We start from the raw sequence: 14,873 nt of genomic DNA, 5'->3' as shown, positions 1-14,873 counted from the left end.
TCCCAGGTCATCCTCACAGTTAGCACCTTGAGCCAAAGCAGCTAAGGTGGGGATTTTTGTCCTGGCTCCAAGTGTGTTTGTTGACAACCAAATTACAGAGCATCTCATTCTCCCAGACTGCATGAAAACATCAACAGGACTTACCTGTGGCTGAAATCCTTTGAGGTCGCTGGCTGCAAGGTCACTGGCTGTGAGGAGCTGGAAAAGAACAAAGGAGTTTCCTTAGTGACACTTCTCAAAGTTTGCATATGGTATCCCCACAGCAACTGATCAGCAATGGACTTACCATAGCCTGGATGGGAGCTAAAGATGCAGGATCGCAAAGGACAAATGGGAGATTTCTAGGCTAGGACTCTAGACTCAATGTCCCTCCCTCTGCGTATGAACCACATCCCTGACTTCTCTGCCCTTTCCTGCCTTCTTTCTATGTGCTGCCAGTTCTTCAAGGGGCCTTAAATTAGGAATCATGGGCTATGGATGGCCTTCAGCAGGTGCACAGACTCCCTGAAATTGTAAGTGTAATTATGTGTGAGTCTATAGATGGAATTGTGTCCTTAGGGAGAGAGGCCCTGGCTTTCTTCCTGCTATCAAAGTAGTCTGTGATACAAGTTAAGAATTACTGCTTCAGAGATAGTTAAAGACTATCTCCTTTAAGAGGGTTTTTTGTTCTTTGTTTTTTTTTTTTGAATCAGCTCGGTAAAATTGACCCTATCCTCATCCCACTTATTTGTGACTCAGTTTCCCTTTGTCATACAGTACCTGTGATTTTATATACTATTCAGGTGTTCATAGTTCTTGCTTCAAACAATCACATGCAAATTAAAGAAGAAGAGTCAGGTGTATCTATTTTTTGCACTCTGTCTGATTAACATTAAAGGGTTTTAATATAGATTGATCAACGTTTTAAATATTTTCATATTCTTTCTATGGTTTTGTGCCAGAAAGCACTGAATAAAAATATATGATTAATTAATGAAATAATCCTATTCTTTATTATTTCTTAAAAATGCTAGGAAAGGGTGAGATAAAGAGAAAAAAACGGGCAGAGGCTTATTTTGATTCAAGGAGGGTGACTGTTAGCTTTGTTAGGCCTGGAGAGCATCTGTGAAAAATAGGAGAGATTTCATGTTTGCTGTGACAATATTTTGCTTGGGTCAAAAAAAGAGAGGGAGTCATGCTGAGCTCCGGGGCCTCCAGCCTTCAGAAAAGCTCAACTGGATTTCTCAGCTTCCCTCAATGACTCTGCCAAAAAACGGTGCTTAGGTGGTGCTGAAGCTGGGATGCAGAAGGAAGGAGGTGGGGGAGGTAAAAGCTGCGCTGTACCCCCCACACCCTGTCCTGGGGGCTAGATTTCCCACGTCAAAGGCATCTGGGTGGGTGTGACTATAACGAAACAGCCCAGCAACAACCCAATAGGCCACTTGACCAGGCACTAAGAGTCAAAAGTAATTATGGACCTAGTGCCTGCCTTCGAGGAACCTATAGTGTGGCTGGAGGATCAGACATGTCCTTGTCAACATGAGCAGAGTGCAGAAGAGTATCGGCATCACCCTGGGAAGATGAGATAAGAGAGGTCAGGGTGGGGTTGTTGAAATAAGATGAAGTTTGAATTCAGCCTTGAAAAGTGGGCAGGTGTCAGGGCAGGCGGCCCAGGGGGGAGCAGCAGGAAGAACAGAGACACGGAACACGGACTGACTAGTCCCAACGCACCGCCCTGCGCATCTGTGAAATGTTCTCTAATCTTCACAACTCCCCATGAGATAGGGAGTATCTCCACTTTGCAGATGGAAAAATTGAGACTTCGGGAAGTTCAATGGCATTTCCTAGGCCTCGCAGGTAGTACCTGTATGTAGAATTTAATTCCAAAACTATATTTTCCCAGAGCTCATGCTTTTTCTCCTGTAATAAGATGCTGCTGAACTATAGCTCATTGGGGACCACTTGTTGAGGAGATGTGGCATAGGCAAAGAGCTGAGTGCCAGAATATTAGTCACATGAGCCACAGACAGTAACATAAAGCGTGTGTCTTTGTGAATGACCCTTAATTCTTCTCCTCAGAAATAATTTCATTTAATTGGTCATGACCATCTACTCTTCTGAATTTATCAATACAACCTTGGCCTCTCCCTTGAGCTGGACACAAGGTTGTGATGAAGCTGGGGAGAAGGGACAGAAAGGCTGGGATGAGGTGTGAGCATGGCAGTGGCCTTTGCAAGCCACTCCCAGGTGTTAGCATATAGGAATCAGAGCTCAAATTCTCCAGGCCCTGGGAGTACAACAGCTGGCAGAGATCTTCCTACCGCTGTCAACAGGGTTCTCCAGGTAGGCGGGAGACATGAGAACACAACTAGTTCCTCCTAGTGCTGAGATTCCCCACCTGAACACAAACCACAAAGGTGTGCAAAGCATCTTCAAGTATGCACGATTTCCTCATGTTAGTGGTTTTGGGATTGAGAAATGACAAGATCCAGTTGTTTGATTGGAAACAGAGATAGGGCATCTTTGGTTATTATGACTCAAACTCCAAAAAGTTAGGATTTATCTCACTCTCCCCTTAGATCCTCTTTCCTTCTCTTAAGAAAAAGCCACTGTACACAGTTTAATTCTTAATTTTTGGCAAGTTATGTTTTGTGCTGTTGTATATATTTTTTTCTTTTTTTTTTTTTTTACCTAACAAGAACATGCCTGACAAGACCACGTCTAACAAGACTATTGTTTATATCTGATGTAAATTCTGCATTTCTCAACCTGTTGAAAAGAGTCTGGTCATGCAGTTAGTCACTAAGTAACCTGTTGGTCAATTGCATTAAAAAGAACACGGAAGATATTGTCAGCCCAGAGTTGAGGACCAGAATAGCTAAAGCGCTCTGAGCCCCGAGAACACAAGTACGAGGGGCAGGCTTGAGACGTTCTCCAGACTGACAAAAGGAAATGGTACTTGGCACCTAGACGTTTCCCTCATGAAAGAGGCACTCAAATATTTGAAGGAATTAATCAACTCAGACAATGCGGACGGCGCTTCTTTTCCTACTATGGGTTTTACTAGAGAATATTGGCTGATACTTCAGTGTAGAAGTCGGAGGTTACGTTTAAGGAAGAACAGTGTGAAAGTGAAAGAGCTGAATGGTGAATAAATCCGTCACCAGAGAGAGACAGTGGGCTCCCTCCTTCCTGTGGATGAAACAGTGACACGGTGAATGGGCCCATCCCAGGGCAGACGTGACAGCTTATCTGATGGTGGGTGGGAGGATGCAGGGATATGATGTCAGGGATGGTAACTAAGGAACTTCTAAAACTTCTGAATTCCTTTACCTTGGAGATGCTGAATGTTTCACTCAGAATCTCGTGTGCATTGAAAGTGTTATCTGACCTGGGAAACACCCAAAGGCAAGCCCTGGGATCTCTCCTTTCAGGGGTCCTGGAAGGCAGGTGTGCAGACACCTGTCTTTTGTCACCATCAAGCCACAACTCCCTGCCTGCCTGGCTGCTGGGTTCTAACCACTGCTGTAACCAGATGCATGAGCTCTTGGGTCAAACACAGGCCTTGCACCTTGAATACTCCACTTCCCAAACTGAGTTACTTCCTAGAAGTCTACACATTCTGTACCCAGGAAAGGAGAAGCAGCTGACTCTCAGACACTAAAATATGGTGCTCAGGTGTGGATTAGAAATATAGGGCAAGATCATTGACCACCTAGATCTGGACCTCCCTAAAAGAGTTCCAGTCTTACGGTGCCAGGGCCTGAGGGAGGCAGCTGAAGGTTTCTGCAAGGGATAAGAAAATCATTGTGTCCCTATTGTGTCCCCAGAGGAGCCACCTCTGATGGGGAACTGGGGTTAGGAAATGTCATATATACAAAAGTCTCCACTATGTCCTCCTCTCTCTTCCTTTAACAAGAATGGCTGTGCTTTTCCCTATTTTCTTGTACACAACTTCATTTGTAAATGAATGTTTTGGCACTAAAACATATTTTAAAACTCCAGACTAAGTCTGTATTTTGCAGCTACTTAGCAACAGGCTTGGGTGGGTCTGCTAACCCCCAGCCCCTCTACAGAAACCTTGTTTGGAGATCATATCTGTCCAGTCCAGCTCAAACACCCATATATAGCCAGCTTCAGATTTCTGTTCTGAAGCTGGAATAGATGTGCTCAGAAATTCAGGGGAAACTGAGGCACAGGCAAGAAGTAAGCGTGTCCCTCCCGAAAACCACTGCCTTGAAAAGCACCGATCCAGACCTTTTTCCACTGCCTCCCCCTTGGACCCTATGCCCGCTCAGTCCCATGGGGAAATAGTTCACTACTCACAGCAGCCTCACTGCCTAGGGAGGGATCCAAGACAGGGAGGCAGCGAGAGGGAGGAAAATGAAATCCGCCATGGCTCCAGGGACTTCAATCAGGCTGAAGTTAATGAAAAGGATCCTGCCTTTTCCCAGGATGCTTAAATGTCTGCACCGCTCCCAGCTAGAGGGTGGAGAGGGTGCGGGGGAGAGGGCAGGCAGAATTACATTTAAAAGGCAAAGGAAGGAGAAAATTCTTTCATCTCCCTGGTGGAGCTATGCAGTGTTCCTGGGGCCCTGCTCAGACCAATCTCATTCCTGACACGTCTTGCCGCTCTCTGGAACAGTCCACGTTCAAAATATTAGGAGGATGACCCTGCCTTCCATTTTTGAGGAGCTGCAGTTTCTCTTGGCATAAATTCAGGTGTTTTTTTTTTTTTTTTTTTCTTTTTCATCTCTGCAAGCTCCAGGAGAGGGTGGAGAGTAAGAAGCTGTGGAGCCCTAAGGAAGTGAGAAGAGAAATCCCTCCAGCTTCCCCAGCAGAGACATTCTGCTCTCTTGTTCCTTTACTTCTCTGCTCTCTGAAAAGGATTTTTTCCTTTGCTGCAGCCAACATTCCCTTATGACCTCCACTGACCTAGACTGTCCCTCCAAACAGCTGCCCTCCTACCTGCAAGCTTCTGTAGTCCCTAAAGCTTCCCACATGGGAGAGGAGGAGGCCATTCTATCTTTCTCCTTCTGCTCTCTGTCCTCCACCCCAGGGACAAACATCGCATCCCCTGTGTTGGCCTTTTATCAAAAGTATGCACCCATCTGGGGGCCCTCAGATATCCACAACAATCCTGCTGGCTGACCCAGGACACGCGCATCTGAGAAAGGGGTCACTGACACAAAAGGGGGGGTGGGGATGTGGGTCCATGCTGGACATCTGGACAAGCTGAAGCCTGGTGGCCACGGGGACTCTCCAAGTCATTTTCTCTTCCCAGATATCCCCTCCCTTGTGGGTTCGAGAAATAGATGCTGGCACATAAAATGGATGGACAGGTGTACTGAGGCATAGGTAGGTAGGTAGGTAGGTAGGTAAATAAAGGAAAAAAACAATGATGGCTTTGGTATAATAAATGATCCATTTTCAGATTTGTCCTAAAAACATCATCTTTTCATTAAATGAACCTTCTACTTCACCTCCCTCTTTTCAACCTGTCCTCCTTTCCTGTCCAACTTTGTGGGAAATGGATCTTCTTCTCCCTTTTTATTTTGTGTCACTTGCTTCTTACCTTGACTGCAGAATGGAAGCTGAACTCCATCCCATCCCAATCCCTCAACCCACAAAATAGTTCGGAACAGCCCACATGGAAGGTAATGCCCCAGCAAGCCAGGACAGACATCTAATCCTATGTCTATCTGAGGTTACTAGCCATGAACTAGCCCCTCTCTTTCCCCTTGACAAAGGAAACTGAGGCACAGAGAGATGAAGTGCCTTACCCAGTGGAAAATCAGGAACAACAAATCCATCCATATGTATGTGCACAACCCAAAGAAAGTTTTAGATGCCCAGACAGCTGGAGACTGGGGGATTCCAACAGGAAGAGGAGGAATTACAAGGTACGTCAGGGGTCAAAACAGAGAACAGGACAGGAGTCTAAGGAAGGGTTCCACTGAGCAACAAGCTCTGGAGCCACCAGCTGGGATGGAGCCCACACATCCACTGGGACTATAAAAGAAAATATGGAAATTGTAACGAGGGCGGTAAAACAGGAAGCAACAGGTTACTAGTCTTCCCTGGGATGATAAATGAAACACTATCACACAAAAGAACATTAGACTTGGAGACAGAAAACTTGTATCCTAGCTCTGGTTCTGCATAACTCACTATGGGATCTGTTATAGGATCATTAACCTATGCAGGTCCCATTTTACCACCTATGAAATGAGTGCCATGTTCCCTCTGCCCCTACCCTGCCGGCACCCCAAAGTGTCCCTCTCACCTCAGAGATGAAAAAGAGAGGGATAGAGGGGTCACTATCTATTCTCCTTTCCCTTCCAGCAACAGTCCCCCCCAAAACACACACCTCTCTAAGAGCCTGTATACACTTTCTGGAAAAAATCTGAATCAGAAAGACAGAGAGGAGGATAATGAGATAGCCTTGTTCGGTGGCTCCTTTATTGGTTTACAAACAGAAACTAGGGTAGAACACAACTCAGACTGCTACATGAGCTCCCCATCCCAGTGAGGCCAAAGTCAAATCCACATCTGCACTAAAGTTAAACAACTTTCCCAATCAGAAGGCATTAGTTCTGACGGCCAAGGCATTTGGGGTGTGTAGTATAGAGACTGAGGGGCTGAATTCACACTTGCCTAAGATGCAAGTTATAGACTCGAAGCTGCCATCCTAGCTGAGCTGCGTCCTTTTGCTAAATTCCCTCAGCCTCATGGAATTTGAAAGGTTAAACTTGAAACCACTGACGCCTCCAGTCTTAATTTCAGCTCCCTTCTTAAAGAGCAACAAGGATGACTAATAATAACTTTGTGCGTAACTCTAAGAAAGTGTGGTCTTGATTGCTTATATTTTTCTTTTATTACTTTTCTAAATGATGGGGTTTTAATATTTACAGGTGAGATCTGTATCAAATTCCCCTAGATATGCAGCCAAAAGAGCCTTTACCTATTTTAAGATTCCATGCGTAACCTTGCACACATAACCCATGCTTTTACAGCAGTGTGTATATTTGGTGACCGTCCAAGTCACAGCTATTTTAACTTCTGGGTGGGAATGTCTTTAATCCCCTGCCTTGCAGATTAGAGCTGTAACTACCAAGACCTAATGAAAGAGAAGCCCTCTGAATGCCCTAATCTAGAACTCACAGAGATTATGAGTCTTGTTTTAGGTTTTTCCAACCTGGTGAACCTACAGACACTCATCCCACACTTTTTGAATTTCCTAGTAGAATTCTTTTTAAACAGATTGTTCCTCAGATAAAACGAGATTTCATGGAGAGCATTTTGTGTGGTATTGGGTGGGAAGTTTATACAGGCAAGTCTGGTATAAACTGGTGACATGGATGTTAATGTCGTTATTTATTAAGAATTTCAGTAAAAGGTGGCTCAAGAGGATTAGGTAGTCTCTGAGGTTCAGGGCTAGTAGGTGGTATAATGGCACTTGAACCTGGTTTGGTTAACACCCCATGAGCCCCTGACTACTTTGGTATGCATATTGTTGGAGGCTATACCAGGTCTTCCATGATGTGCCAGACATTTTGAAATGAATGATGCACAGGCAACCCAGAGAATGGTGGTTTTCAAACTGTGCCCTAAGGAACCCTGGATTTCACAGAAAGGTCATGTTGATTGTGAATTGAGAGAAGCTGAGTGGGGAGTTCCAGGCCCCAATCTCACTTTATCCAGAACAGCACGATGGTTATTGGCATATCATATTGAACTTCCATGTTGGATCTACTTGATTCAAAGCTTTATAAAAAAAGAAATTTCAAAAACTCATATTTAATATCTTGAAAGAGAAGGACCCTGCACAGGTGAGTGAGCCATTCCTAGGGCTAACAGAATTTACCTGGAGAAAGAGAATTAATCATCTTACCTCTTTAAAGATGCTAAGATAGCCATCTCCTACCAGGAGCAAACTGGATGCATGACCAGACCTTATTTTAAGAGCCCTCCTTTTAAATACGTGCATGAATTACTCATGGGGAAAATGCTTTCTTTTCCTTTCTTTGCACTTTCTGCAAGGCACTATGTCTGCTCTCTTCATCTGAAGTTCAGAAAGCTACACACTTGAGAAAGCACAACTAATGCACTAGGAGAAGAAACAGCTAAAGATATGTTGCTTCTCGGGAGCACAATCTGGGTTGTAGATCCTTTCCTTGCAACAAAATTAAGAAATCACACTGCAAGCATCTGTGGGCTGTTCCCAAAGTCCATAAGAGCCAATAAAGGAGGTTCCCCTCCTTGAACAGATGCCAAGCAAAGCTGGAAGCTGGGGGAATATCCACCCTGATCTTCCTCTTCTTCTCATCATTTACTTTATGTCTGCTTAGATCTGACCAGATGATCTGCTCACTTGGCTGCAAGAGGAGTATCAAAGCTTTCTAATTCATCCCCTCGGTGAATCCTAGGAAATTGATTTACACCCCTGGCTTACTCAGCGGTCGAGAATGGAAAAGTCAGAAGGTGCCTGCTTCAGAGATGTCTAAGCACTGGAGTCAAAAGCTCTGCTCCTCAGCTCAGTGTAGCCAATTTGGCAGAGAATCTGGGTCCCTTGGGCCAAATCTGGAGCAATTAATCACAATTACAGGTGAATATCTAAAAGGGATGAAGCCAAGTGGGACCCAATGATAGCTGAACCTTATAGCTGCAGGTAGCCACAACTTTTGTAATTCTCAGGTAAAACAGAAAGATCTCCTCTAGAAAGCCTACCCTGAACTCTTGGCAATTATGATATGAAAAATAACTATGATTTTTTAGGACCTACTTATGCCTGTTCTTGTGCCAGGTAGAGGTTTAAGTTCATTATCCCTCTTAAATTTCATACTATCAGTGCAAGATAGTATTATTTTCTCCAGTTTATAGTTGAACAAACTTGAATCTCCAACTGGTTAAATAATTCACCCAAAGTTATAAAAGCCAAAAAAAAAAAAAAAAAAGGAGCAGAACTGGAATTTGGACGTAGCTCTGAATCACAGCAAGTCCAGTTCTCTGTCTAAGCCATCCATGACCCCCTCAGAGATTCTTTAGTGGAACATTGCTATCTCCTTCCCTACTGTGGCAGGTCCCCAGGGACACTGGTACCACTGCCAGCCATGTCCCAGGTAACTCACCACACAAGTAGGAGTCAGGCTTCCCATCAGCCCCACGCAGCCTCATAGCGTAGGTATCAGAGGTATCAGGTAATATCTCTACCATCTTCATCTTTCCCTCACATTTTTCTGAATTCAAGATAACTTTGTTCAAAGGAGCTTTGTTCTTGAAACTAGCTCACCAAGGAGTCACTAGAGTTTGTACCGAGTACTGCTGTGGACATTGTTAATAATCATGTGTATCTTCTCTCCCTTCCCCTTCCTTTCCCCAATCCTTCCTTCCTTCCTTCCTTCCTTCCTTCCTTCCATCTAGCAAATGAGGTCATGCCAAGTTCCAGGCACCATCACAGATGTTGGGAGTCCCCCTAAACCACCAAATGCTTCACTCATAGTATTATATCCTCTCAAGCATCTCATAAGATAGTCCTACAATTACACCCATTTTACAAATAAGAAAACAGAAACTTAACAACATTAAACAACTCATTGAAAGTCACAGGGTTGTAATTGACAGATGCAGAGAACACACATAATTCCATTTGGAACCAAAGCCTATGTCCATTCTCAACTACTCCACGTGTGTCACATTGCCAGTAATCTAAGTGCTGTCATGGGTCACCACATCCTACGTAGGAAAGGTTTTTGTCTTTTAGAGACAAGAGCTAAGACAGACAGTAGACAGGTGGTTATAAATAAAGGTAACTAATAATAGAAAGGAGATAGTTGCATCTCAAGGAAGAGTAACATTATGATCATACAAGTAGGCACTTTTAATAATACAGAGAAGTGGGAAATCTCACATAAGCCATATCTGTTACTGCAGGTATGAACCATGCCATTAATTCATCTTCGAATCCAATATAGCACAAGAACCAGAAAGAGCACAGGTGGCAAGAATAGCCTTGTGCCTGACAGAAAGAAGGAGCTGGAGAGCAGGAGACAGGACCCCAGGGAAGACAGACAACTGTCTGTCTTTGCTGAAGGTATTCAGCAAAGAGAAGAGAGGTGAAAAGCAAGCTCTTCGTCTCCTTTGCAAGAAACAACCTTCACAAAACAAAAACTTTAAAACACTGTCTTTGTCTACCAAATATCTATGCTTACAGTTTTCATCAGAAAGATTACTAAGTATTTTTAAAGATGTCAGATTAGGTTATTCGCTTACTCATTTTAATTAACCAACTGGGACTTGCTCACTTATATGCTTTGCTATTGGTTGAAATGAAAACTTCAAACCGCTATTTGAAAACTGTTTGCACAACCAGTTTGCAATCCCTTCCACAGATGGCCTTGCTCTTGCATTCATGTTATAGGCATTGTAAGTGCTGGGACTTGGTCCTGCCACCCCCTAGGACTGGGAATTCTCTGAGGACTGAGACACCCGGCCGCTTCCAAAATGATTCTTCACCACTGAAGATATTCTGACGAGTTTGTCACAGCTTCTAAAGATGCCTCCAGTACATTAAGCAAACAAAACAGCCTTGGAAAACAGGATGAGAGTCCCAGCATGTCAACTTTCCAAGGCATGGCTCCTTGGAATATATACATCCTGGTCTTTTGTTAAAAATCTGTTCTTGCCTTTCATACCACACTTCTGGAAACGGCTGTGTCCACCAGTAACTCTTCTTAGTGGGAGTTTGTATGTGTGTGTTTGTGTCTCATACAATCCTGCCTCAACCAATCATAGTTTGCTAAACATGGTCTCTGTGAGTTCACTCTCAAGAACTCTGTGATCATTTCACAGAGGTATCTGGAAATAGAGGGTTACTTCTCGCCAAAACGACTCAGTCCAATGTGGATTATAACTCCCCAGACCTCTTCCCCAAATGAGATAATCTTTAATTATTCTCCCTGAAATCACATGTGTGCCTGACGCCCAGCCCACCCATTTTTCGACAGATCTGCCCAGAATTTCTGGCTGACTCAGTTGGGAGGTATCTCTCCATACATTGCCCTGCCCACTGAGATTGAGCAAAATGGATGTAACACACAGATGCTACCTCAGCAGGACTGGAAGTAGCTGCGAACTCAGTCTGAAAGCCCTTTAGTAATCACATGCCCAAGCCCTTTATTTATAGCACAAATGGAGGGCCCACCACAGGGACTGGCAATGTTCACTCCTGTAGCCATGCTCGGTGATTCACTGTAGAGTGACCTTGGGCAAGTCACATCGTCGCTTGAGCCTTAGTAGTCCCCACTCTAACATTAGGAACTCCGCAAGATCCCCCTGTCATCTGACAGCCTCTGAATCTGGAAAAGGCTATGGATGTCCCTGTCACTTACCTGAGGCATTACCAGGCTTCATGCACGCTGTCTGTTCCTAGAGGCAGGGACTGCCTAGAGCTGGATTGCCACTTCAGGGTGAGATTTCATAGCCAAAATGGTGTAATGGTAGGGCTCTTGGCAGAACTGAGAAGTCGGCAAAGCCTGCGTCTTCAGAAAAAGCCAGGCCCTCACCTGTTCCTGGTCTTTCAGAGAATAAGAGATCTCCTATTTCTCTCCACAGCCCTTCCTTCTTAAACTTGGTTTTAGGAATGGGCCCACTAGCAATCAATTGCACCATAATTGCTGGGCAACTATTCTTAGGATTACTGTTTGTTGTGCTTGACTTATAACTAGTCAAGAAAATCGGAGTCCCCATGTCCTTGGATAAAGAGAAATTCCAGACCTTAAGAATTGCAGCAAAGAATAGAGGTGAGAGAGGTACATAATCTGTAGGGTAGAGGGCCCATTGCTACGTCCAGAGCTACACTAAGCAAGGCTGGCTGCAGGACAGACGGGGGGCAAGAGAGTGGGGAAGCCAGACCCACCTGTGCCCACCCACCTGCCCTTGCCATGTCTCAGAGAAAGGCATGTGAGAGTCAACAGCGGTGGCCTTTCTGTTTTCACCCTCAGGCTTTCCTTGACCTCATGGGATATTAATAAGCATCCCAATTCAAAGACACATGAGCTGATTTCCATCTAAAATGTAAAAGGATTTGGCAATAGGCTGCCTTTTAACTATTTACCCTCCGTAATTGAGGGTAAATGGCAGGTGTTCTTGATAGTGAGTGCAAAATGGCAGGTGTTCTTGATAATCAAGTCACAGGGATTCTTGCCTTATTTCAAGACATAAAGTGTTTTTAGTATAACAAGAATAGTAAAGAATGACATTGACAAAATAGCTTTACTCTCAAGACCTAAAACCATTTCAAATGACGATCTCACTGAATTATCCCAACAACAATGAACAACAGGAAGGGACAGAAACTATCCTGCCTGTTTGACAGATGGAGGAAATGAGGCTAAAAATCGGGCAGTGACTTGCCCAGGGACATGCTCTTGGCTTTGGGAGTCCCAGCGTGGAAGGGATTATCCAGACCAGCCTTCCTCCAATGCAGGAATCCCCTTCTCCAACTTCTCTGACAGATGGGTACCCAGCTTGAGCACTTCCAGGGAAGTGGCACTTGCTATTTTAGTGGCACAGCAATAGTCTTTACCAAGTTCTACCTTTATTCAGTTGAATCATGCCTCACTGAACTCATCCCCATAGTTCTGAGAAGCAGGAACTAATTGCTTTTGTTTTTTGAACTTCATGATTTTCCTGTAGAATCCCATCCTACAGATAAAAAAAACAGGTAGAGGAAGCAACAAGCTCCAGGTCCCCCATCTGAAGTTAGATCCAGACACCAAACCCAGAGGGTTTTAGACTCATCCTCTCCCCTTGTTCTCTGGTCCCACCCATGGGTACACACGGCAACCTGATTAGTCCTGCCACTGGCCTGCCTCTGGCACATTTGATGACATGCCCAGGTAGAGTAGCTCAGGTGCTTTCAACTCTTCCTCCTTGAACATGGTTCCCAGTGTCATCACCATCTAGCTTACAAAAGCCTCTTCTAAAAAATGTGGCACTCTTGGCTGGGCCTGATGGCTCTCGCCTGTAATCCCACACTTTGGGAGGCTGAGGCGGGAGGATTGCTTGAGGCCAGGAGTTCAAGATTAGCCTGGGCAACATAGTAAGACCCTGTTTCTAAAAAGAAAAAGAAAAAAAAATGTGGCACTCAGATCTGAGCACATAATGCCAGTGGGAGGAGTGACTGCTATTAACCAGTCATGTGCCTGCAAACCTTTAACACCTGGATCTTGGGGCGGGGAGATCTCCATTGTGAGGCGTTTGTCAATTTTCCCAGTGTAACTACTCCCAAGGTGTCAAGCTACTAACCTGCAGTCACTGACTGCAGAGTTATGAAAAGATGTGCCCAACTCTTGCCGCCCAGTATGAGCTGGCTCCAACACACCACTGCTGTGTCCATGAGCCTATCCACTTACGAACACCAACAACTGGACTCAACCAGACTCAAGTGCAGACACTAACTCTTCCTAGTGGCTGCCTGTCAAGTCTCTGTTTTATCACCCATGAAAGGTGGGTAACATCAGCTACCTCACAGGGATGTTTGGATGCCTGTAAGGTGCTGAAGAAATCAGTGTTTTATAAATGTGAGTCACCTGCTCCCCTTCCTACCATATGTTTCAGGGGTGTGGTGAGGTTCAACTTAGATCACTTAAAAGGGATGATTGGTGGAGTGTGCTGTATCGTAACAACAATGGGATAGGTGGTATTGAACTTGGTACCCCTTCCGCTCCCTTACCTGCCCTCAGGCCCAGGGCCCTCTGAAATACTTTCCCATGGAGGGTTGTGGGAAACATGGAGGAGCTTCTGCCATGACTTGGCCGTGGCCAGGTTTTAAGTGGCCACCTCAGCGTAGAGTTGGCCACTGGCCTTCCTAGGCTTAGGGCAAGGGTGGGCAGGAGTGGCTGGAAATGTTGGCCGTTCTGTGAAGATTTTATTAGAACTAGGGGATTTCCCCAGTGCTCTTTCAAACTCTTTTGGCCAAACATTACATGCCCCAAGGTCAAATGTATTAGTGCATCTACCAGCCCAGAGAACTCTTGGCTTTGCTGCTGAATCCCTCTTATCTCCCTTCCCTCCCTTAAGCCTTGCAATTTAGCCAAGGCAGCTGCTCATACCTCCCCAGCCCTGAAGTGGCTCAGCCTGTATATAAAAATAGACATGCACGGCGGTCACTGCTTTCATGGAGTCATCACTGGAAACTAGATACATGCAGGACATTCTCCAATGAGGGAAAAGAGAAGCTGCTAGATGTTTACGTGGTGGGGTGACAGAGCTTGGGCTGGTCTGCAAAGAACCAGAACAGGTATACAAAGGTGCCTGGAAAATGCCATTTTACCTGTCTGAACTTCAGTTTCCTTATTACTGTACAAAGGTCCAAATCTCCTGGCTAGCTCACAGGATTTTAGGAAAAATAAAGTGGGATGTGAGCCATGAATGTGCTTTATACCTGCTATACCAATGGAGGCTACTAGTGAGGAGACTATTAGGCCCACCGTCCCTGCTACACCAAGAGACGGGGCATGCTCAGGGGAGTGGGGGAGCCCCTGGAGCCCCTGTGGACCTGGCTGCTCCTGAGATTCATCGCAGGATTCATCGCGGTAGAGCAGCTGCTGTTTAACCCATGGCCCCGCACCATGCCCCGTGGGAACGTGGAAGGAGCAAGCTGCGTTTCCTGCAGCAACGGAGCAAAACACGGCAGAACCACTAGCAAAGGGCACAGCAGGCGGGTGGACCATGGAGGACATCTCGAAGAGGCCAAGGGCACTGAGGCTACCGAGTTCACAGCCTGTGCTTGTTGCCTCAGTTTCCCCTGTGTCTCTGATCAGTGCCCACTCGGAGGGGCCCCTGAAGGGGGTGGGATGGGGGGTGGGGGGGGCTGCCGGCTGCGCCTCCCG

General features: G+C 45.4%; 1 protein-coding gene across 3 annotated transcripts in view; it reads right to left on the bottom strand.

Moving 5' to 3' along the window:
• The window catches only part of SETBP1 (SET binding protein 1), a 344,559-nt gene that overhangs the window by 165,361 nt on the left and 164,325 nt on the right, over positions 1-14,873 (bottom strand). For all 3 annotated transcript variants that reach the window (XM_045527911.1, XM_045527909.1, XM_045527912.1), the window contains exon 3: positions 145-198. In XM_045527911.1, coding sequence (XP_045383867.1) covers positions 145-198 — 54 coding nt within the window. The remainder of the gene's footprint in view (positions 1-144; positions 199-14,873) is intronic.

This window comes from Lemur catta, chromosome 16 (genome assembly GCF_020740605.2).
Source record: "Lemur catta isolate mLemCat1 chromosome 16, mLemCat1.pri, whole genome shotgun sequence".
Lineage (NCBI taxonomy): Eukaryota > Metazoa > Chordata > Mammalia > Primates > Lemuridae > Lemur > Lemur catta.
Note: the sequence above shows the minus strand (reverse complement) of the source record. Positions and strands in the feature narration are given on the sequence as shown.